Here is a 23,187-nt window from a genome sequence, read left to right as displayed (position 1 = left end):
AAAGGCATAAAAGGTAATGTTTTTCAGTGAAACATGCATATTCAATAATCACAAGGTGGAAGGCGTATACGAAACTAAAAGACATTGAAGTTCTCCCACTCATATTACTGATGTGAGGGTGTGTGTGTGTGTATTTCACAGATCCTCCTGTTACGGCCTTGAGTATATCTTGTCTCTTTGGTTACATCTCTGGGTCAACTAGGGGTTTGCAGTTCGAATATCTAAACACACCATTAAACATCAGAATGCTTTATGACCTCAGCCAGAGGTCTGGATCTATGCACAACCATACACTTTTACTATATATGCAGACAGACATATATTTTGACCAAGTTTGACCATATATTTCCACACAAACTAAACTAATTCCAAGTGAAACAACAGTTTTGTCAAACATACTGGTGCTACTACACTAACAGCCTCCATATCTGAGGCCTTCTCTCATTTACAGAGACAAAAAACTGGCAAATCCCATAGAAAAATGAACCAAACTGCTTAATGCAGATAATACTGAAACACTAAAAATACTAACTTACAAATAAATGCATGTCTTTATTTTTATTTGCTTATAAAACTACTTAATTCACAACAAACCTTGTGGATGTGTTTATAATGATGCGCTGCCTCATCTGCTGCATCAGTGTGTCCCTGTTCATATAATGCTCCACTGTGTCCTGACGTCCATCACATGTGTTTTATTCTTGCTGATAAGAATAGGAGCAGGTGGCTGTGTGCACTGGCTCGGCGAGGCTGAAGCTAGCAGGCTAACAGGAGCTAACCTGGCCCTTATTACAACATGGGTTAATGCTGAAAACAACTCTAACTCTCCGTGTCTTTGTTAGGAATCTCCTCATGTCCATTGTGTGTGGGGAGGGAGCAGAAAAGGCAACAACATGTCATCAGACAAATAAGACCGTCTACTGTAACTGACAGTAAACAGCAGCTTCCTCCCAACTTTTCTAAGTTGATTTAACATCAACCTAACGTCTCCTGGGGCCATGTGACAAACAGTCAGGCTTCAGCATGAGCTGGACTTTGTGGGATGACACTGACGTCACCTCCTCCAGCTTCGACCAGCACCGACGGTTCTCTTTACTGTGTTTTACGCTCGCTCGAAGAGACCACTGGCTTTGTTAGGTCTGTTACTATAGTAACGGTATTGCAGCGCTGTGGTAACCAGGAAAACATGGAGTGGATTTCAGCGGTGAGGTTATTCTCTTATGAACCAAGTGGAACGGAGTTTTTCACGAGCAATCGAAACAGCGTTAGGTGGAGTTTACTACTCACTAAATGTGGGGGGGTCCAAACGGGCCGTTTTAAAATGTGGGGGGGGCATGTCCCCCTCTGATATAATGGTAGCGACGCCTATGAAGTTAGCACTTAGCTTGGTGAAAGCTGCCAGCCTACCTGCAGTGGGCTCTCTGTGCCTCCCTACGATGGTGTACTACACTCATTCAGCCTTCCACTCTAAACATGTCCTAAGACACCTGAGTGACAGTCACCGCTTCCACATCAACAGTAGAGAGGCAGCCAGATACATCCAACAGCTAGAAGACATGCAGGGTCAGCCATCTTACCTCCACTCTCTTCATATTTCCTCCTTCATATCGTCAAACTCCAAATGTAAAGTCTCCTAAATCTCTCCTCAGCCAGTCAGCTCCACAAAGAGGCTACATCTGTGACACAACACTCCTCAGACAAAGACTCAGCTGCAGCAACTTCACATCCTCCATGTCTGACTGCAGTGTTGAAGCAGCCTGGTCCAAAGAGGAAGAGGATGGGGAGGATGAAGACTCTATATCTGGTCAGAATTCACAAGCTTCTCCACGGTGTGTCTGTTGATGGACCTGCACTGTTCCCTTCTTCTTACTGGGCAGGTTAGTCCACAAAGCTTTTCATGTTTGATTGTTTTATTGAAGATGTCATTTTATCTACTCTCTTCTTTTGGATCAGCTGTCACCATGGAGATGAAACAGGTGAGCAAGATGCAGATTTCTCTCTGTTTGGAAATTTCCTGCATCAAAAGCAAACAGTTGTTTTTCTCTGTGATGGTGAGGTGCTGTTGACAAGAGCTGAGGAGGGAGTGTCTGTGGACTGATTTACAGCCAGAGGCATAAAGGGCTTCTATATAAAGGACGACTGAACCGGTCTGACAGCTGGGTGACTCTGCACTCAGACCTGTTCTATCCACTGTTAACCCCTTCATGTCAGTGTTGTGTCAGGTGTGCTGTGTTCAAGGCGTGGTTTCTGTTCATTGTTCATTTCCTGTCAGACAGACTGCAGCAGAACCAGCAGCTCCACACATGAAGGTGGATGAGCTATGAGTGCTATGAGTCAGTGTGAGGACAGAGAGGAGGGAGTCCCTCCCTCTAAGAGGACTCTGTGTGGGGACCATGAGAGCCGGACCACAGCTCAGAGGTAAGAGGACGTCTCTAACTGTCCAAGACTCTTCTCCATGTCACAGCTCACACTCACATTATTCACACATCTGCATGTGTTCAAGAACAAAGCAGCATCACATTGCACGCTCTGCTGGACCTGGACCTGGACCTGGACCGGTCCATGGATGAGGCCATTTATTTCAAAACTGTATATTTCTGCAGAAACACAGACAGCTTTACAAGCTTTCCAACACTACTGTAGCTGTTAGGCCCATGTTTAGCTGGGACCTAGACTCTTCCTCCTCCAAGTCTCAGGGTCCTGGTTTGTTTGGGTCCTGCATGCACACACCTCAGTCATGCACACCATACACTGCTGATTATTCTGACTAACACAGCCTGTACAGAACTCTAATGTGGATTCTGTACATCACCAAAATGGAGGTCCGAAACCAGACGGAATGATGATTCTGTCTGGACCCTTTTCTGATAACTCTGATAAATTCATGAGAATAAATCTTTTCATAGAGCGTTTTATTCCCACGGTCACGGGGACAGTCGCTAACCAGTGTGATTGCAACAGCGGAGAATAAAGTTAGACTAGAGAGCGAGAGAAAGGAGGAGATTATTAGATTATTAGTGTTAGAGACAGCTGAGTTGAAGAAGGCAGTGAAGGCAGATGAGGAGAGACGTAAGATTCTATATCAGGCATATCTGTGCTGCATAGATGATGATTGTGAGGAGTCCGGTAGTACCACTGACATTAAACAGGAAGTAGAGAGCGAGGGAACTCAGGGGGCTGAGATACCGCCTCCCTATTCACCCGCCTCTGCTGTAGCTTCTGCCTCGCCTCAGACCCCACCGCTGGGATGTACCCCATCATGACTGTCCCTGATGGGAGGGGGCGAGTAACAGACAGACAGACAGGAGTGAACTCTAGTCAACCTGGTGCCCAGCAGCACTGGTATAGACAGGAAACAGAGGAGGGGCTTCCCCTGTTGCTTCAGCAGGCCCTGAAAAATGACCCTGATTTACCAGGAAGTGATTCTGTTGATTGGGAGAGACATGTTGTACACCATATGAATTTACATATAGAAAACAACTGAGTACCTCAGCCTGCTCCCCCACCCCAGCCACAGTCCCCAGTTGTGGGTAATCCTGATATGTATTTAACGCCACCTTGGGCCAACATCATAGAGGAAGTAACTGGAGGGGAAAAGAGGGTGGCCGTGGGGGAGGGGGGCATGGAAGGGGTGGATACAGCGGTATGAGTGGGGGTGACTGCTTCTACTGTGGAAAACCTGGCCACTGGGAAAGAGACTGTCACTACAAGCAGTCCCGTGAGTGACCACAAGGGGCTCCCTGGTATCCTCCCCAGGGAAGTGGCATCTCACATTATTCCGTCGGTTGGCAACATCTGCCATTCACAGAACTTGTAAAACTGTGTCAGCAGGCCAGCACCACAGTCATTGTTTCATTCGCTCCAGCTCATTACCAGTGAATCTGATGCCCAGAGACTGGAACCTCCATTATGTGCTCCCCAGATGGATTAATAGGGACATTTGTTACTGGACAGACTTTTTATGCTCCCAGAGTGTTGGAGTAACTGGACAGTGGCTGATGAGAACCACTACGATACAGATGTCTTGTGAAGATATCTGCTGGACTCGTTTTCTGTCTTGTTTGTGGCTGAGGAGGGAGTAGCTGCTGACGTATAGTTAACACCAGAATAGTTTAAATGGCTCAAAATGGCAGATAATAGTGTGCCACTTGTTTGCTTAGTCATTGTTCCACACATAATATTACAGAATTAGGCTCCATGGTTAGGAAAAGCTATTTCTAATGAATAGGCCATCACAGAGGATAGGTGTTTAGAATTCTTCATCCTTTAAAGCTTATTAGGTTACCATTCATACAGTAGAGGCATAATAAGGCTCAGGAGATGTTAGCCACACTATCGCACAGCATACGGTCTTCATCATTTACTGATATAGGTTTTGTGCCTCCTGTACTCTTGTCTCTTTCATTGTCTCAACTTCCACCGATCTGGCTCACCTAGATCACTTAGCTCCATTTTATCTGGATGTTTCTGAAACAGGTGGAGTTGTGAATGGTGTTCTGTTCCAGAAAAAAAGAGGGTGAGACAGGTATTAATGTATTTGACCCAGGTTCTGCAGGGGGGTTGCAAGGTGGAGCAGGCTTTAGGCCTAAAACATAGGTATGGTGCAGTATATCAGCCACAGTCACAGGGAAAAGTGGAAAGGATGAAACTAAAACCTAAAACAAAAAATGGGCTAAAATCTGTGCACAGACCAAATTAACATGGGTTCAAATATTTTCTATTGACTTGATGTGTGTATGATGTTCTGTTAATAACCATATGATTTACAACCTATGAGCTTCTTGCAGGTCTACAGTTTCCCGGACCAGCTGGCCCGCTGAGACTGAAAGAGTATGCAGTATGGTGTTAATAGAAACCATAATATAATGAATTTAAAGCTTTGGTGTCAGCTTTTGCATTACAGGTGAAAGGAGAGACGGAGAGTCCAGGCGGAGCCACACCACACACAGCCGAGTGGGCCCTCCTGAAGGTGATAAAAAGGAAGTGGTCGGAGCCTAGGTGGACTGGACCAAATCAGATGGTGGACAGGACATCCCATGCGGTGAGGCTTAAAGGGAAAGGCGACATCTGGTATCATTGGATACCATACTAGCTAGCTAGTTGTTAAAATCACAAATCTGAATGCCGTGAATATACTGAAACGTCTCATGTGTTATTTTACCGTACTAACCGGGTGAAGTTACCATGGAGACGGCACACCACAATCAAAACAAAACACTGAACTAAGCTCCACGGCGACAACCTTTGATGACATCAAAGGTTGTCGCCGTGGAGCTTAGTACACAAACAAGAGCATTTTGGCACACAGTGATTCAAGCATTCAGGATTATTTTCCATTGAGCGAGGACTATTTCTTAGAACACAGCAGAACAATATTTCCAGCATTCACAATCATTTCTTCAACGATAAAGATATGTTCAGGAGCGAGAGTGCTGCTCTGCTACGTGCAGAAAACGATCAGCTGCGTGCCGACCTGGCTTCTCTAAAAAAGAAGATGGCCCACAAGGAGCAAAAGTGGGAGGAGCAGGCAGCAGCATTAAAGGAGGATCTGGCCATTAAACAGCGTGCATTGGCAGGCATGCATGAGGACATGTATTCACAACAACAGTTTATGGATGTGCAGCTCAAAGAAGCCAACGATAAAAATCGGTGCCTCAGACACACTGTGGAAGAGCTGCAGGTCTACAAAGCTGTTTCTATGAGATGGTCTATAATTTTGGACAGGAGGTGTGTTGATATGACCTGTAAACTTAGCACTCTGCACTCCCACGTAGAAGAGGATAAAGACATCATCATCACTATGACCAGTAAAAAAAACGCTCTCGACTGCCAACTGAAGGAGAGCGCAGAGGTGATGCACACACGACTGCTGCACCTGGAAGAGGTGCTCGCAGTTAAAGACGAAAGCCTTGAGAGCATGCAGCAGCTCCTTAACGAGGTTAGAGAGGAGAAGAGGCTCCTGGAAGAGGAACTCAGCGAGCCTAAGATTTCCAAGAAGGAGCAAAAAAAGGCAGATAAGAAGCTGCAGAAAGAACGTGAGCAGAGGGAGAAACAAGAAAAGAAGGATCGCAAGAAGAGAGAGAAGCAGGAAAAGAAAGAACGTGAGGAGAGAGAGAAGCAAGAAAAGAAGGATTGCAAGAAGAGAGAGAAGCAAGAAAAGAAGGATTGCAAGAAGAGAGAGACGCAAGAAAAGAAAGAACGGAAGGAGGCGTCATGGCGTATGAGGAGCTGACTTCTCTTCTTCAGCTAGACACTGCGGACCAGGCCAACCAGACTGGCTTTGCCTGTGTAGCAGGGAGGCGTCCCACACCTGGAACTGACCTGTTATTTCTTCAGCTTCTAACATGTTTGGTGCTTCTGTTCTTTTTTTGTTTTTGTTGATCATACATGAGAATAATCTGTTCACTGAAAAACTGTAACTGTGTGTGTGGTCTGTTGCATTAAACATTCAATGTCTTACATTTGTTATTTTAAAATGCTGCACAAATAATGAAACCCAGATATGCTGGCAACAGTTTACTGTATTTGGATTTGAATAAAATGCATTACATATACAGGATAGAACAAAAACAGTGATAACAATTATTATCACGTGCTGTCCTCAGGCAGGTGAAGACTGGTCTGGTGCAGCATCTGGTCATAAGATCACAGAGCTGTGGAGAGAATATCACAATTACACAATGTACAGTAATTACAGCAAGACATAAAGAGAGCAGCAGTAAACTGAACAATGACAACAGCAGCAGGTCTATGACGACGCTGCTCTGCTCGTCCTCAGCTACAACAACAGAGAGACAACGCAGCATGTTTAGCAGCGCCCATAATGATAATGACCATCGACAAGAACAAAGTCTTTGTATCCACATCAAGTTTGTCAGATCAGATCAACGGTAAATGGAAGAAAAACTGCTTCAAAATGCAGAAAGAGCCTGTTAGCATCACGTTAGCATCACGTTAGCCAGTGGCGTAGGAAGCATTAAAACTGTGGGGGGGGACACCTTCTGTGGGTGGGTGGTGAAAAAAAGTACATCAGTATATTATGAAATATAATATAATAATATGAAGTAGTTGCGTTTTCCTGTGGATTTTAGCAGGTTGTTAAACTATTTTACCTACAGAAGTAAACACTTCATGACTATTTCAGAGACAGATTCAACAAAAACTCGGTGACAAACAGAAACTAATTCCAAGTGAAACAACAGTTTTGTCAAACATACTGGTGCTACTACACTAACAGCCTCCATATCTGAGGCCTTCTCTCATTTACAGAGACAAAAAACTGGCAAATCCCATAGAAAAATGAACCAAACTGCTTAATGCAGATAATACTGAAACACTAAAAATACTAACTTACAAATAAATGCATGTCTTTATTTTTATTTGCTTATAAAACTACTTAATTCACAACAAACGTTGTGGATGTGTTTATAATGATGCGCTGCCTCATCTGCTGCATCAGTGTTTCCCTGTTCATATAATGCTCCACTGTGTCCTGACGTCCATCACATGTGTTTTATTCTTGCTGATAAGAATAGGAGCAGGTGGCTGTGTGCACTGGCTCGGCGAGGCTGAAGCTAGCAGGCTAACAGGAGCTAACCTGGCCCTTATTACAACATGGGTTAATGCTGAAAACAACTCTAACTCTCCGTGTCTTTGTTAGAATCTCCTCATGTCCATTGTGTGTGGGGAGGGAGCAGAAAAGGCAACAACATGTCGTCAGACAAATAAGACCGTCTACTGTAACTGACAGTAAACAGCAGCTTCCTCCCAACTTTTCTAAGTTGATTTAACATCAACCTAACGTCTCCTGGGGCCATGTGACAAACAGTCAGGCTTCAGCATGAGCTGGACTTTGTGGGATGACACTGACGTCACCTCCTCCAGCTTCGACCAGCTTCGACCAGCACCGACGGTTCTCTTTACGGTGTTTTACGCTCGCTCGAAGAGACCACTGGCTTTGTTAGGTCTGTTACTATAGTAACGGTATTGCAGCGCTGTGGTAACCAGGAAAACATGGAGTGGATTTCAGCGGTGAGGTTATTCTCTTATGAACCAAGTGGAACGGAGTTTTTCACGAGCAATCGAAACAGCGTTAGGTGGAGTTTCCTACTCACTAAATGTGGGGGGGTCCAAACGGGCCGTTTTAAAATGTGGGGGGGGGCATGTCCCCCTCTGATATAATGGTAGCGACGCCTATGACGTTAGCACTTAGCTTGGTGAAAGCTGCCAGCCTACCTGCAGTGGGCTCTCTGTGCCTCCCTACGATGGTGTACTACACTCATTCAGCCTTCCACTCTAAACATGTCCTAAGACACCTGAGTGACAGTCACCGCTTCCACATCAACAGTAGAGAGGCAGCCAGATACATCCAACAGCTAGAAGACATGCAGGGTCAGCCATCTTACCTCCACTCTCTTCATATTTCCTCCTTCATATCGTCAAACTCCAAATGTAAAGTCTCCTAAATCTCTCCTCAGCCAGTCAGCTCCACAAAGAGGCTACATCTGTGACACAACACTCCTCAGACAAAGACTCAGCTGCAGCAACTTCACATCCTCCATGTCTGACTGCAGTGTTGAAGCAGCCTGGTCCAAAGAGGAAGAGGATGGGGAGGATGAAGACTCTATATCTGGTCAGAATTCACAAGCTTCTCCACGGTGTGTCTGTTGATGGACCTGCACTGTTCCCTTCTTCTTACTGGGCAGGTTAGTCCACAAAGCTTTTCATGTTTGATTGTTTTATTGAAGATGTCATTTTATCTACTCTCTTCTTTTGGATCAGCTGTCACCATGGAGATGAAACAGGTGAGCAAGATGCAGATTTCTCTCTGTTTGGAAATTTCCTGCATCAAAAGCAAACAGTTGTTTTTCTCTGTGATGGTGAGGTGCTGTTGACAAGAGCTGAGGAGGGAGTGTCTGTGGACTGATTTACAGCCAGAGGCATAAAGGGCTTCTATATAAAGGACGACTGAACCGGTCTGACAGCTGGGTGACTCTGCACTCAGACCTGTTCTATCCACTGTTAACCCCTTCATGTCAGTGTTGTGTCAGGTGTGCTGTGTTCAAGGCGTGGTTTCTGTTCATTGTTCATTTCCTGTCAGACAGACTGCAGCAGAACCAGCAGCTCCACACATGAAGGTGGATGAGCTATGAGTGCTATGAGTCAGTGTGAGGACAGAGAGGAGGGAGTCCCTCCCTCTAAGAGGACTCTGTGTGGGGACCATGAGAGCCGGACCACAGCTCAGAGGTAAGAGGACGTCTCTAACTGTCCAAGACTCTTCTCCATGTCACAGCTCACACTCACATTATTCACACATCTGCATGTGTTCAAGAACAAAGCAGCAGCACACTGCACACTCTGCTGGACCTGGACCTGGACCTGGACCTGGACCATGGATGAGGCCATTTATTTCAAAACTGTATATTTCTGCAGAAACACAGACAGCTTTACAAGCTTTCCAACACTACTGTAGCTGTTAGGCCCATGTTTAGCTGGGACCTAGACTCTTCCTCCTCCAAGTCTCAGGGTCCTGGTTTGTTTGGGTCCTGCATGCACACACCTCAGTCATGCACACCATACACTGCTGATTATTCTGACTAACACAGCCTGTACAGAACTCTAATGTGGATTCTGTACATCACCAAAATGGAGGTCCGAAACCAGACGGAATGATGATTCTGTCTGGACCCTTTTCTGATAACTCTGATAAATTCATGAGAATAAATCTTTTCATAGAGCGTTTTATTCCCACGGTCACGGGGACAGTCGCTAACCAGTGTGATTGCAACAGCGGAGAATAAAGTTAGACTAGAGAGCGAGAGAAAGGAGGAGATTATTAGATTATTAGTGTTAGAGACAGTTGAGTTGAAGAAGGCAGTGAAGGCAGATGAGGAGAGACGTAAGATTCTATATCAGGCATATCTGTGCTGCATAGATGATGATTGTGAGGAGTCCGGTAGTACCACTGACATTAAACAGGAAGTAGAGAGCGAGGGAACTCAGGGGGCTGAGATACCGCCTCCCTATTCACCCGCCTCTGCTGTAGCTTCTGCCTCGCCTCAGACCCCACCGCTGGGATGTACCCCATCATGACTGTCCCTGATGGGAGGGGGCGAGTAACAGACAGACAGACAGGAGTGAACTCTAGTCAACCTGGTGCCCAGCAGCACTGGTATAGACAGGAAACAGAGGAGGGGCTTCCCCTGTTGCTTCAGCAGGCCCTGAAAAATGACCCTGATTTACCAGGAAGTGATTCTGTTGATTGGGAGAGACATGTTGTACACCATATGAATTTACATATAGAAAACAACTGAGTACCTCAGCCTGCTCCCCCACCCCAGCCACAGTCCCCAGTTGTGGGTAATCCTGATATGTATTTAACGCCACCTTGGGCCAACATCATAGAGGAAGTAACTGGAGGGGAAAAGAGGGTGGCCGTGGGGGAGGGGGGCATGGAAGGGGTGGATACAGCGGTATGAGTGGGGGTGACTGCTTCTACTGTGGAAAACCTGGCCACTGGGAAAGAGACTGTCACTACAAGCAGTCCCGTGAGTGACCACAAGGGGCTCCCTGGTATCCTCCCCAGGGAAGTGGCATCTCACATTATTCCGTCGGTTGGCAACATCTGCCATTCACAGAACTTGTAAAACTGTGTCAGCAGGCCAGCACCACAGTCATTGTTTCATTCGCTCCAGCTCATCACCAGTGAATCTGATGCCCAGAGACTGGAACCTCCATTATGTGCTCCCCAGATGGATTAATAGGGACATTTGTTACTGGACAGACTTTTTATGCTCCCAGAGTGTTGGAGTAACTGGACAGTGGCTGATGAGAACCACTACGATACAGATGTCTTGTGAAGATATCTGCTGGACTCGTTTTCTGTCTTGTTTGTGGCTGAGGAGGGAGTAGCTGCTGACGTATAGTTAACACCAGAATAGTTTAAATGGCTCAAAATGGCAGATAATAGTGTGCCACTTGTTTGCTTAGTCATTGTTCCACACATAATATTACAGAATTAGGCTCCATGGTTAGGAAAAGCTATTTCTAATGAATAGGCCATCACAGAGGATAGGTGTTTAGAATTCTTCATCCTTTAAAGCTTATTAGGTTACCATTCATACAGTAGAGGCATAATAAGGCTCAGGAGATGTTAGCCACACTATCGCACAGCATACGGTCTTCATCATTTACTGATATAGGTTTTGTGCCTCCTGTACTCTTGTCTCTTTCATTGTCTCAACTTCCACCGATCTGGCTCACCTAGATCACTTAGCTCCATTTTATCTGGATGTTTCTGAAACAGGTGGAGTTGTGAATGGTGTTCTGTTCCAGAAAAAAAGAGGGTGAGACAGGTATTAATGTATTTGACCCAGGTTCTGCAGGGGGGTTGCAAGGTGGAGCAGGCTTTAGGCCTAAAACATAGGTATGGTGCAGTATATCAGCCACAGTCACAGGGAAAAGTGGAAAGGATGAAACTAAAACCTAAAACAAAAAATGGGCTAAAATCTGTGCACAGACCAAATTAACATGGGTTCAAATATTTTCTATTGACTTGATGTGTGTATGATGTTCTGTTAATAACCATATGATTTACAACCTATGAGCTTCTTGCAGGTCTACAGTTTCCCGGACCAGCTGGCCCGCTGAGACTGAAAGAGTATGCAGTATGGTGTTAATAGAAACCATAATATAATGAATTTAAAGCTTTGGTGTCAGCTTTTGCATTACAGGTGAAAGGAGAGACGGAGAGTCCAGGCGGAGCCACACCACACACAGCCGAGTGGGTCCTCCTGAAGGTGATAAAAAGGAAGTGGTCGGAGCCTAGGTGGACTGGACCAAATCAGATGGTGGACAGGACATCCCATGCGGTGAGGCTTAAAGGGAAAGGCGACATCTGGTATCATTGGATACCATACTAGCTAGCTAGTTGTTAAAATCACAAATCTGAATGCCGTGAATATACTGAAACGTCTCATGTGTTATTTTACCGTACTAACCGGGTGAAGTTACCATGGAGACGGCACACCACAATCAAAACAAAACACTGAACTAAGCTCCACGGCGACAACCTTTGATGACATCATCAAAGGTTGTCGCCGTGGAGCTTAGTACACAAACAAGAGCATTTTGGCACATGGATTCAAGCATTCAGGATTATTTTCCATTGAGCGAGGACTATTTCTTCAACTAAAGATATGTTCAGGAGCGAGAGTGCTGCTCTGCTACGTGCAGAAAACGATCAGCTGCGTGCCGACCTGGCTTCTCTAAAAAAGAAGATGGCCCACAAGGAGCAAAAGTGGGAGGAGCAGGCAGCAGCATTAAAGGAGGATCTGGCCATTAAACAGCATGCATTGGCAGGCATGCATGAGTACATGTATTCACAACAACAGTTTATGGATGTGCAGCTCAAAGAAGCCAACGATAAAAATCGGTGCCTCAGACACACTGTGGAAGAGCTGCAGGTCTACAAAGCTGTTTCTATGAGATGGTCTATAATTTTGGACAGGAGGTGTGTTGATATGACCTGTAAACTTAGCACTCTGCACTCCCACGTAGAAGAGGATAAAGACATCATCATCACTATGACCAGTAAAAAAAACGCTCTCGACTGCCAACTGAAGGAGAGCGCAGAGGTGATGCACACACGACTGCTGCACCTGGAAGAGGTGCTCGCAGTTAAAGACGAAAGCCTTGAGAGCATGCAGCAGCTCCTTAACGAGGTTAGAGAGGAGAAGAGGCTCCTGGAAGAGGAACTCAGCGAGCCTAAGATTTCCAAGAAGGAGCAAAAAAAGGCAGATAAGAAGCTGCAGAAAGAACGTGAGCAGAGGGAGAAACAAGAAAAGAAGGATCGCAAGAAGAGAGAGAAGCAGGAAAAGAAAGAACGTGAGGAGAGAGAGAAGCAGGAAAAGAAGGATTGCAAGGAGAGAGAGAAGCAAGAAAAGAAGGATTGCAAGGAGAGAGAGAAGCAAGAAAAGAAGGATTGCAAGGAGAGAGAGAAGCAAGAAAAGAAGGATCGCAAGGAGAGAGAGAAGCAAGAAAAGAAGGATCGCAAGGAGAGAGAGAAGCAAGAAAAGAAAGAACGGAAGGAGGCGTCATGGCGTATGAGGAGCTGACTTCTCTTCTTCAGCTAGACACTGCGGACCAGGCCAACCAGACTGGCTTTGCCTGTGTAGCAGGGAGGCGTCCCACACCTGGAACTGACCTGTTATTTCTTCAGCTTCTAACATGTTTGGTGCTTCTGTTCTTTTTTTGTTTTTGTTGATCATACATGAGAATAATCTGTTCACTGAAAAACTGTAACTGTGTGTGTGGTCTGTTGCATTAAACATTCAATGTCTTACATTTGTTATTTTAAAATGCTGCACAAATAATGAAACCCAGATATGCTGGCAACAGTTTACTGTATTTGGATTTGAATAAAATGCATTACATATACAGGATAGAACAAAAACAGTGATAACAATTATTATCACGTGCTGTCCTCAGGCAGGTGAAGACTGGTCTGGTGCAGCGTCTGGTCATAAGATCACAGAGCTGTGGAGAGAATATCACAATTACACAATGTACAGTAATTACAGCAAGACATAAAGAGAGCAGCAGTAAACTGAACAATGACAACAGCAGCAGGTCTATGACGACGCTGCTCTGCTCGTCCTCAGCTACAACAACAGAGAGACAACGCAGCATGTTTAGCAGCGCCCATAATGATAATGACCATCGACAAGAACAAAGTCTTTGTATCCACATCAAGTTTGTCAGATCAGATCAACGGTAAATTGAAGAAAAACTGCTTCAAAATGCAGAAAGAGCCTGTTAGCATCACGTTAGCATCACGTTAGCCAGTGGCGTAGGAAGCATTAAAACTGTGGGGGGGACACATTCTGTGGGTGGGTGGTGAAAAAAAGTACATCCGTATATTATGAAATATAATATAATAATATGAAGTAGTTGCGTTTTCCTGTGGATTTTAGCAGGTTGTTAAACTATTTTACCTACAGAAGTAAACACTTCATGACTATTTCAGAGACAGATTCAACAAAAACTCGGTGACAAACAGAAACTAATTCCAAGTGAAACAACAGTTTTGTCAAACATACTGGTGCTACTACACTAACAGCCTCCATATCTGAGGCCTTCTCTCATTTACAGAGACAAAAAACTGTCAAATCCCATAGAAAAATGAACCAAACTGCTTAATGCAGATAATACTGAAACACTAAAAATACTAACTTACAAATAAATGCATGTCTTTATTTTTATTTGCTTATAAAACTACTTAATTCACAACAAACCTTGTGGATGTGTTTATAATGATGCGCTGCCTCATCTGCTGCATCAGTGTGTTCCTGTTCATATAATGCTCCACTGTGTCCTGACGTCCATCACATGTGTTTTATTCTTGCTGATAAGAATAGGAGCAGGTGGCTGTGTGCACTGGCTCGGCGAGGCTGAAGCTAGCAGGCTAACAGGAGCTAACCTGGCCCTTATTACAACATGGGTTAATGCTGAAAACAACTCTAACTCTCCGTGTCTTTGTTAGAATCTCCTCATGTCCATTGTGTGTGGGGAGGGAGCAGAAAAGACAACAACATGTCGTCAGACAAATAAGACCGTCTACTGTAACTGACAGTAAACAGCAGCTTCCTCCCAACGTTTCTAAGTTGATTTAACATCAACCTAACGTCTCCTGGGGCCATGTGACAAACAGTCAGGCTTCAGCATGAGCTGGACTTTGTGGGATGACACTGACGTCACCTCCTCCAGCTTCGACCAGCTTCGACGGTTCTCTTTACGGTGTTTTACGCTCGCTCGAAGAGACCACTGGCTTTGTTAGGTCTGTTACTATAGTAACGGTATTGCAGCGCTGTGGTAACCAGGAAAACATGGAGTGGATTTCAGCGGTGAGGTTATTCTCTTATGAACCAAGTGGAACGGAGTTTTTCACGAGCAATCGAAACAGCGTTAGGTGGAGTTTACTACTCACTAAATGTGGGGGGGTCCAAACGGGCCGTTTTAAAATGTGGGGGGGGGCATGTCCCCCTCTGATATAATGGTAGCGACGCCTGTGAGGCATTTTGTTTTTAGCTTAGTTAGCTGAAATGCTGTACGTGCCCCTTTCCTTCAGAGGTAAACAAACACTTTCTTCTCCTTTACAACTAATCAATTTGCAATTGTTGAACAAGAATTCTTGTTTCCACACAGGTTCTTCTTCCTGATAAATCCAGAGAAGGGCCCAAAAGTGGAGAGTAAGTAAAACAAGATGCGACTGTCTGTGACTGTCTGAAGCTAGCTTAACTAAACCTTAGTAGCTTCAGATACTACTAACTAAGGTTTTTTTCCAGATTAACTCGTGGTATTGCTAATATTTAGGAGTCTTCTCTCTTACATTTCAGGTATTACAGTTAAAAACCACTTGCAGGCCCCACGTGACACCAAGGAATGAGGTGAGATTCAAATTCATTTAAATGTATCAAGCTGTGTTTTACATTTTTGGTATAAATTATTTGTGTGTGTGTTTTTCTGTGTCCTATGACAGCATCAGCAGAGATGGAGGAGAGGGATTCATGTTCATCAAAGGGCACAAGCTGCAAGGAAATCAAGGAGAAGCTACAATAACAACACAATCCTGTTCAAAAGTAAGTCCTCCCTTTTTTAACTCCATCTTAAAACATCTGAATCATCTGGTTATACTGAGTGTTCATGGGTAAATACAACCACAGATGAAGATCTCCTGGAGTCTATCAATGAACAGGATGCCAGTCCATCACAGGGCCTAGATCTTTGCTTTGAAATCTTCTGATCTTCTGTGGGTTTTCTTTTTACCATACATTACTTAAAATACTAAAATAATTAAATAAATAGTAAATATTTACAATATTTTATGATGGTAAAGGAACATGTTTCTTGTTATACTATGTTTGCCAAATATTTTGCCCAAATATGACCTAGGAAAATGACTCCCAGCCAAGGGCTCGTCCAGGGTACTGATGGTGCAGATGTCACAGAGGGATACAGCTTTACCTTTACCTGCTCCATTTCCTCCCATTATCCTGGAGGAGTTTTCTCTCTCATCTACTCTGACTCCAACATCTCAGACACCAAGCCAGCAGTCAACAACTCGGCCTCCTTTAGTTTCCCCGTCGCTGATTATAAGCACCACGGCAGCTACAGCTGTGTGTATGAAGTCACCCTGTCCTCAAGGAAATTCACTTCTAATATGACAGCAGTGATGAGTCTCAGCATTAAAGGTAAGAAGAGAATTTCAAGTATAACATTAAATACATATATTTTAATGGAAGTGCTGTATTAGGCCTGCTTTTCCCAACTATTACTTCAAATTTCAGCTTCTCCAATTTCCCCATTGAGGTCCTCCTTTTGTTGAATATTTCTTGAGTAGTTGTTTCTTTCTTTTAGCTCCACTGGTGAGGTTCATCTCTTTGATCACTGCGCCTCTACTGCTGCTGGTTTTGCTAGCCTTGGTTGTGGTCTGTCTGGTTCACCGGAGAAGACGAGCCCAAGAGATTGAAGCTCTCAACAAAAACCAAGGCCAAACTCAAAGTCTGTGCTTAATGACAGAGACTACATTGAATTTAATAATCAATTGATGTATAAGAAAGTATTTCATATTGCTCATACATGATATTATTGTCTTTGTGTTGCAGTGAATGTCATTTACGCAGTCAACAGTGAGGAGGAGGAGCAGCTGTATGAAAACTTTGAGCCGAAGAGCACCACGATGAGGCAAGAGCGGTCAAAATGTGTGAAAGAAGAAATGTGTGAAAACGAGAATCATTACCGGCGCTGTGAAGAAGGGGGAAATGAAGAAAATAGCGAGCACATTTATGTTACTGTCGAGGACATCGAAGCAGAAGAGGAAGGGAGGTTTGACCTCGCTGCTGCAAGAGAAGAAGCAACCAGTAGTTTCAGGGAGACTTACGCACATACATCCGAAGTGCATCCAGACGACGATCTGGATATCTATGGAGAAGAGGAGAATATTTATCAAAATGATTAGGTTATAATTTGTTGACCTTTCTAATTTTAATCTGTCTCTCAACTCTCATACAGAATTTATTATGTAACACACATTGTAGTCACCAACATGATCACTCGATTGGTCAGCACCAACATAACATGATGGAAATACATGGTTATGTTCCATGAGCTGGTTTCATGAGGATGTGTTACCAATGACATGCAGGGTGGTCACAATCAGTTTGTTGGAAGTCTTTAAGTGTCATGAGATCAATCTGTACACATACTATGAGGCTAGAACCTTAATTACAGCCGATAATTACAAAATGGATTTGTTTCACCAAAACCTAAAGAAACAAAAGAAAACAGAAAACAAAAGTTAACTCAATAAGTGTCTCCATTTTTCCCATTTTGTCAACGAACAATCCTAATCTGGCCAGATGATCATAAACTCCTAAACGGAGCGACACCATAATGCCCGCGTGCAGCATATACTTCTCAGTGTTGGTCGCCTCCTCGGCACACTTTTCATCTATAATGTTTGTTTGGTCATTTTTATTTTGCAATATGTCTTAAACTGCTTTGTTTATAGCTGTTTTTTAATGACATTGGTTTAGTTGTACCTGCATGGATCTTTTCTGTCTGCAGAGGTACTATATTATGTACTGTTAAATCCCGATTACACAAGACAGACTCATGGGTAAAGCTTGTGCAATGACAGTGAACAAAAGAAACTGTGTGTATGTGTATATCAAAGCTCCTCGTTAAGAAACATGTTGGATACTGATGCACTGTAAACTCTGTAAGTTTGTAGATCAAATAAATAAAAAATATAAAAAGTCAGATTTTCTCGTTTCAGTGATAGATAAAGGCAGAAATCTCAATATGTAATGTTAAAATACTTTTTACGTGCATAGTAGGTCAGATCAGATTAGCTGGACTTGGGTCTACTAGGCGCTCTGGAAGTGTCATGAGCCAGGGTTTTGGCTCCTTGTTTTGTTGTTATATTGTTTATTTTGTTATTTAGTTTTCAGTGTTTGTCCTCTTTTCTGCTCCTCCTCAGTCCTTCCCTCTCTCCTCCTCTAGCCTCCTCCCTGATTATCAGCTCCTCCCTAATTGTGTTCACCTGTGTCGTCTCTCCTCTTTTTAAGCCCTGTGCCTTCCCTTTGTCTTTGTCAGTTCTTCCCCGTGTGAACCCCTTGTGATTCCTTGTGAACCATCTCTTCGTCCTTCTTCTTCCTCCGTGTTTCCTCATGTTTCCCCGATCATCCTCAGGTTTGGTTTAGTTTATTCTTTTGTGTTTATTTGTACTTTTTACCTTTTGACTGGCACTGTTTCCAGTAGCCCTCCTTTCGTTTACCTGCTCCTCTGGACTGTTTTTGTTATTTAGCTTTGAATAAAGCTCCTTTTGTTGAACATTATTTTGGTCTGCGCCTGGGTCCTATTCAAACCCCACACCGCACATAACAGGAAGAGTTTAAATCCAAACCAGTGGCTCCTGAGAGACAGTCTGTGATGATGACTGGGAATTAAACAACGCTCTTGGTGCCTCTCATTCAGCCTCTTTTAGTGTAGGACATGACCCAATCTGGTTTGATGATGTGGCCTGCTTAGAACCTGAGAGTTCTTTAACCAGGTGTGGGCACAGAGGATTTGGAGAACACAACTGTAACCGTGCGTGCGTGCGTGCGTGCGTGCGTGCGTGCGTGCGTGTGTCTGTCTACATCCAACTAGTGCAGACTGGTGCAGACTTTGTCTGACAGGAAATCGTGGGTAAAATCGGGCGAAATATTGTGTAGCATGTCCCCAGCTTTACGGTGATAAGGGTGAGAGAGTTTCAAGATGAGCATTCATAATTCACCAGAGAGCTTGTGGTTGTATTCTGCATTTCCTGCTGTTTACCTCAGACTGACATGTTATCTCTAAACTCACTAAAAAGGCCTAATAATGATGTTATAAAATGATGCACAGAATTTCTACTCTAAACAAATAAGCAGACGTAGACATGATTTCTGCATTTGTTGTGCCCAACAGTGATGCAGCAGTGTTCTGAAAAAAATCATGTCAGAGCTTCTTTTTGTGCAGTACTTCTTTCTGAAACTACTTGAAAATGTCTGAGGGCAAATTCTTTTATTTCAGTCTGACTGTAGTTGTTGAATGTAGCTGCAGAACTTTATCAACGTCTGTTTTAATGTAGTTGGGGTTGTCAGTAACCTCACAGATACGTTGGTAGTCCTTATGTCATCGCAGGATGTAGCCTCACATCTAACAGCAGATTGACCAGTTAAACTGAAGCAGTGTGAGGATTTACATGATATGACATGTTTTCTTTGTTTATTTTTATCTTGTTGTTGTTTTTATATATGGATAGTACAGGATTCATAGATAGAAAGAACAGGTATCTATTACATGACCATTTTTAAACTCAACTTAAATCAGCCATGTTTTCATCTCTTGTAGTCTCTTATCTGTTGACTTCATCTCCACCTGCTGCAGGTCAGTTTACTGCCATGTTTGATACATAAATTCATTTAGTTTTAAGCCCATCCATCCATCTTCAACCACTTATCCGGGGCTGGGTCGCAGGGGCAGCAGTCTAAGCAGGGACACCCAGACTTCCCTCTCACTGGACACTTCTTCCAGCTCTTCCGTTGGAATTCAAGGTGTTCCCAGGCCAGCCGAGAGACATGGTCTCTCCACCGCATCCTGGGTCTTCCCCGGTGTCTCCTCCCATTTAGTTTTAAGCAAAAGGCGCTCTGGAAGAGTTGAAATCTTCCACAGGGGCTCCTGGGAAACGGTCTGTGACGATGACCGGGACATAAATGTAGCTCTCAGCGTAAGTTCAATCAGGAAGACTCTGTGTCCCATCATTCACCATTTATCCCTATCTGCTTCCTAATCTTTCTCCCTCTATCCCTCACTCCTCTGCTCCCCCTCTCTTCTGCTCTCTTAGTCAGGTGCTTAATAGAAAGCACCTCCCTCACCAATCAGCTGTCGCTTTCCATCCCTCTCCTGACCAATCACAGCTTAGCACGAAATTTAAAAGTCTTTGGCTGTGTCCCAATTCAGGGTCTGCATCCTTCGGTCTCAGGAGGCCGCGTCCTCCTGAGGATCCTCCGGAGGATCCTCCACCGTTGGTAAATGGGACGGTCTGGCCTTCAAAGCACTTCCTGATTGTGGCGCGACGTCATAAATTTTGCCCCGGGAAAAACAAAAGCAGCGACAGCGACACAACACGGACTACACAACAAGCGGGACAACAGTGTGGACGGTAAGCTGCTGTTTAACCATATTATTGATCATAATTAATATACCAGTTACTGAGCAAACGCTAGATATATAACCAGTAGATAGACAAATATGATTAAATGTAATTTATATTTGATTCAATCGTAAGGCTTGATACAGGGTCTGTTTGTAATTTTAATACTTTAAATAAATAGCTAAATGTGTAAGAACCCTGCAAATAACCCTGAAACCACTGCTTTAATGTGTCATTAAGCATCAGGTCTGTCACTGCACCAGAGAATTACTGCTGGGTGGAGGAGAGTGGGGCTCCTGGCAGGACCAGCTGTCTGTCCTGGAGGAGGTGTACTGACCATCATCACCTTTGGAGGGTGAGGATACATATTTTATAGCTTTTCATATTTTAAGCTGCGTTGGAAGCCGCTCTGTTGAAGTTATTATTTTTATTTTTGCCCTTTTTAAAAACATCTTTAGTAACATGGCAGCCGCCGATCGTCAGCTCTGCAAACCCTGATGGACGATGTGGTGGACAGAGGAGACAGGCACCCCCCTCCCCCAGATGATGTCCCACTCACAGCCAGAGGACTCCAAGGTCTTCACCGTGGCATCATCCAGTCCAGCAGCACCAAGGACTCCTGCTCAGCCAAACATTTATATATATGTTCTTTGTGAATAGTATTTTCTGCTGATTTTTATAAATAATAAACTGCACATTTTCATAATGCCCACTGGTAAATAGTTAGAAATGTTCAAACTGTGTCTTTGTAAATATTGTACATAACACAACACACACACAATAAATGATTTACTGTGGTCACTGAGAAGTTGTTCAAAAGTTTACTTAAATTATAAATAGGTGATGAAACACATAATGTAACAAGGTGAGAAGAGTTTAAGAACACAGAGACAAGAACGATTTAATATCATCCTTTAATTTAATAAGTAACATTTAAATAACACAGAACATAAAATCACTGCTGTCCACCATCCTCTGTATGAGCTGAGGTCTGTCCGTTCTTTCTCTGCTCTCCCCCTCTCCCTCCCTCTCTCTCTCTCTCCTCTCTCTCTCTCTCTCTCTCTCTCTCTCTATCTCTCTCCCCCTCTCTCTCTCTCTCTCCCTCCCTCTCCAGTCTCATCTCCTCCGTTATCAATTGTCAGGTTTCTTCTGTTTCTCTCTGCTCCTCCTACAACAAAATGCCAACAGGCAGAATGACCGTTTGATATAATAACGATAATATTGCTCCTCACGTGAACTATACTTTATACTATACTACAGTAAACAGTCCAGAAACAACATTCAATCAAAGCGTTTACTTCACAGCGCCTCGTATCAACAGGACGTCATGTTTGTAAATATAAAACTAATTTTTTTAATGCCACTGTCACTACTAGCATTTTAAAACTCTCGAACTACTGCTCTGTACTTACATTTAAATGTGAATTCGGCACTCCTGCCGCTGCCGCTCGCTTGGTCCGTCATCGTACTATTGGACAAAAAGTAGGTCCGCAAAGCATTGTGGGATATTTAAGGCCACGAAGGATGGTAGCGATGCGTCCTCCAAATTCAGGCAAAAGGAGGACGCATTTGGAGGACACATTTGAAGGACCCTTCGACTTTTGGCGAATTGGGACAGCCTTCACGCAGCTTTGTGACGTAAGCGGCCTTAAAATGCGCACTCCGAAGGATGCAGACCCTGAAATGGGACACAGCCTGTGTCTCTTCTCCAGCTGTCTTCTGATCGAACCCGGCAACCCTCCTCCACCCCAAGCACCACCAGATCCACCCCAGTAAGGCCTCCTATTTCCTGCCCTCCAGCTCTCCACCACCACCAGGTCTAGACCCCGGGGGGGATCTTATGATCCAGCAGCCTCTCCTCTTGCGTTTTCCCCCCTTTCCGGATGTGGTCTTCACGATGGGGTCTAGGACACCAATGTTTGTACTTAATAAATCTTTCTCATTCAGTTCGCTGAGTCTCTCATGATTGAAATGATGCTCAGGTGGTCTGCAGACAGTTGTGTTGTGGGACAGTGCCTCTCATTGAGCCTCTTTTGGTCAAGGAACTGCACAAATCTGGCCTATTCTAGAAATTTTCTGGAGGAGCACTGTCTCCTTTTTGACCTCTTTCATGACTTCTTCTTCATTTGCTGCAGGTCTGTGCACTTTCCTGTGTCATGCATACAATGCGTAATGTTGTTGTGATGTATGTTCACATGCTGGATGCTGATATATCTCATTGGTCCTGTGAAGCTTGTAGGTGCTTAAGTCTCACGGTAAAAAAAATGCATGTGCAGTTGTGGTCGGAGGTTTATCATACTTATCATAAACCAAATGTCTCTTCTGATGTCTGTCTCCCATGATGCATCTGCACTCAGACCTGCCCAGTTTAAGGAGCTGGTTCATGTGAAACCCACCAGACACATAAAGAGGAAGTGTTTCAGGAGGGCAAGATTCTGAACCTCAAGATTTTAGTTCATTTTTCTGTCTGTTCTCATGAAAGCAGTCTGACAGTGATGGCTGGCAGAAAAGAGAGAAACCTGCAGTTTTTCACTCTGGGTGAGAGATATTTTCACTGTTTTTCTTTTACTCTGTTGTTAATAGGTCAGCATCCATGAATAAAAAGTCTTTGAACTATTATTAGATTATTTTTTTGAAAACGTTTTTAAAATCTTATTAAATAACGCTGTTTTGATCTCCTGCAGTCTGCCTTCTCTTGACCTCATCTCCACCTGCTGCAGGTCAGTTTATTTATTAAAAATAATTCTTTGGATGAACATTGATTTCATGATGCCACCTATATATTCTATTTGAAAAATACAAATTTTGTTGTGATTTTGCTGTGATTGTTAAGCTTATTTCCGCTATTTCAGACAAGATGCAACTTTTAAAGGTCTTTGTTGACTACGGATGTGATTATGGACAATAAGGAAACTCACCCCTATTATAGCAATGAAGCACTGTGGCAA

General features: G+C 43.9%; 3 protein-coding genes across 3 annotated transcripts; all 3 read left to right on the top strand.

Moving 5' to 3' along the window:
* Positions 1-1,436: 1,436 nt before the first annotated feature.
* Positions 1,437-2,317, top strand: LOC114439912 (FERM domain-containing protein 6-like). The gene is made up of 3 exons (XM_028412112.1): positions 1,437-1,563; positions 1,650-1,877; positions 2,273-2,317. The coding sequence occupies exons 1-3, from the start codon at positions 1,437-1,439 to the stop codon at positions 2,305-2,307; spliced, it is 390 nt and encodes a 129-aa protein (XP_028267913.1). The 3' UTR covers positions 2,308-2,317.
* A 5,947-nt stretch (positions 2,318-8,264) lies between these two features.
* Positions 8,265-9,145, top strand: LOC114439911 (FERM domain-containing protein 6-like). Its single transcript, XM_028412111.1, has 3 exons — positions 8,265-8,391; positions 8,478-8,705; positions 9,101-9,145. Exons 1-3 carry the CDS (start codon positions 8,265-8,267, stop codon positions 9,133-9,135), a joined length of 390 nt encoding a protein of 129 aa, XP_028267912.1. The 3' UTR covers positions 9,136-9,145.
* Positions 9,146-11,832: 2,687 nt separating this feature from the next.
* On the top strand, positions 11,833-17,017 carry LOC114439910 (uncharacterized). The gene is made up of 7 exons (XM_028412110.1): positions 11,833-11,870; positions 15,205-15,248; positions 15,396-15,446; positions 15,539-15,638; positions 15,952-16,250; positions 16,417-16,560; positions 16,665-17,017. Exons 5-7 carry the CDS (start codon positions 15,956-15,958, stop codon positions 17,015-17,017), a joined length of 792 nt encoding a protein of 263 aa, XP_028267911.1. The 5' UTR covers positions 11,833-11,870; positions 15,205-15,248; positions 15,396-15,446; positions 15,539-15,638; positions 15,952-15,955.
* The last annotated feature ends 6,170 nt before the right edge of the window (positions 17,018-23,187 follow it).

The sequence above is a fragment of the Parambassis ranga genome, chromosome 8 (assembly GCF_900634625.1).
Source record: "Parambassis ranga chromosome 8, fParRan2.1, whole genome shotgun sequence".
Lineage (NCBI taxonomy): Eukaryota > Metazoa > Chordata > Actinopteri > Ambassidae > Parambassis > Parambassis ranga.
Note: the sequence above shows the minus strand (reverse complement) of the source record. Positions and strands in the feature narration are given on the sequence as shown.

Coding starts and splice junctions, on each gene's coding strand:
- LOC114439910 (XM_028412110.1), top strand. CDS start 15,956: ATGACTCCCAGCCAAGGGCTCGTCCAGGGTACTGATGGTGCAGATGTC. Junction 16,251..16,416: donor GATGAGTCTCAGCATTAAAG/GTAAGAAGAGAA, acceptor TCTTTCTTTTAG/CTCCACTGGTGAGGTTCATC. Junction 16,561..16,664: donor AAACCAAGGCCAAACTCAAA/GTCTGTGCTTAA, acceptor TTTGTGTTGCAG/TGAATGTCATTTACGCAGTC.
- LOC114439911 (XM_028412111.1), top strand. CDS start 8,265: ATGGTGTACTACACTCATTCAGCCTTCCACTCTAAACATGTCCTAAGA. Junction 8,392..8,477: donor ACAGCTAGAAGACATGCAGG/GTCAGCCATCTT, acceptor ATCTCTCCTCAG/CCAGTCAGCTCCACAAAGAG. Junction 8,706..9,100: donor CCCTTCTTCTTACTGGGCAG/GTTAGTCCACAA, acceptor ATTTCCTGTCAG/ACAGACTGCAGCAGAACCAG.
- LOC114439912 (XM_028412112.1), top strand. CDS start 1,437: ATGGTGTACTACACTCATTCAGCCTTCCACTCTAAACATGTCCTAAGA. Junction 1,564..1,649: donor ACAGCTAGAAGACATGCAGG/GTCAGCCATCTT, acceptor ATCTCTCCTCAG/CCAGTCAGCTCCACAAAGAG. Junction 1,878..2,272: donor CCCTTCTTCTTACTGGGCAG/GTTAGTCCACAA, acceptor ATTTCCTGTCAG/ACAGACTGCAGCAGAACCAG.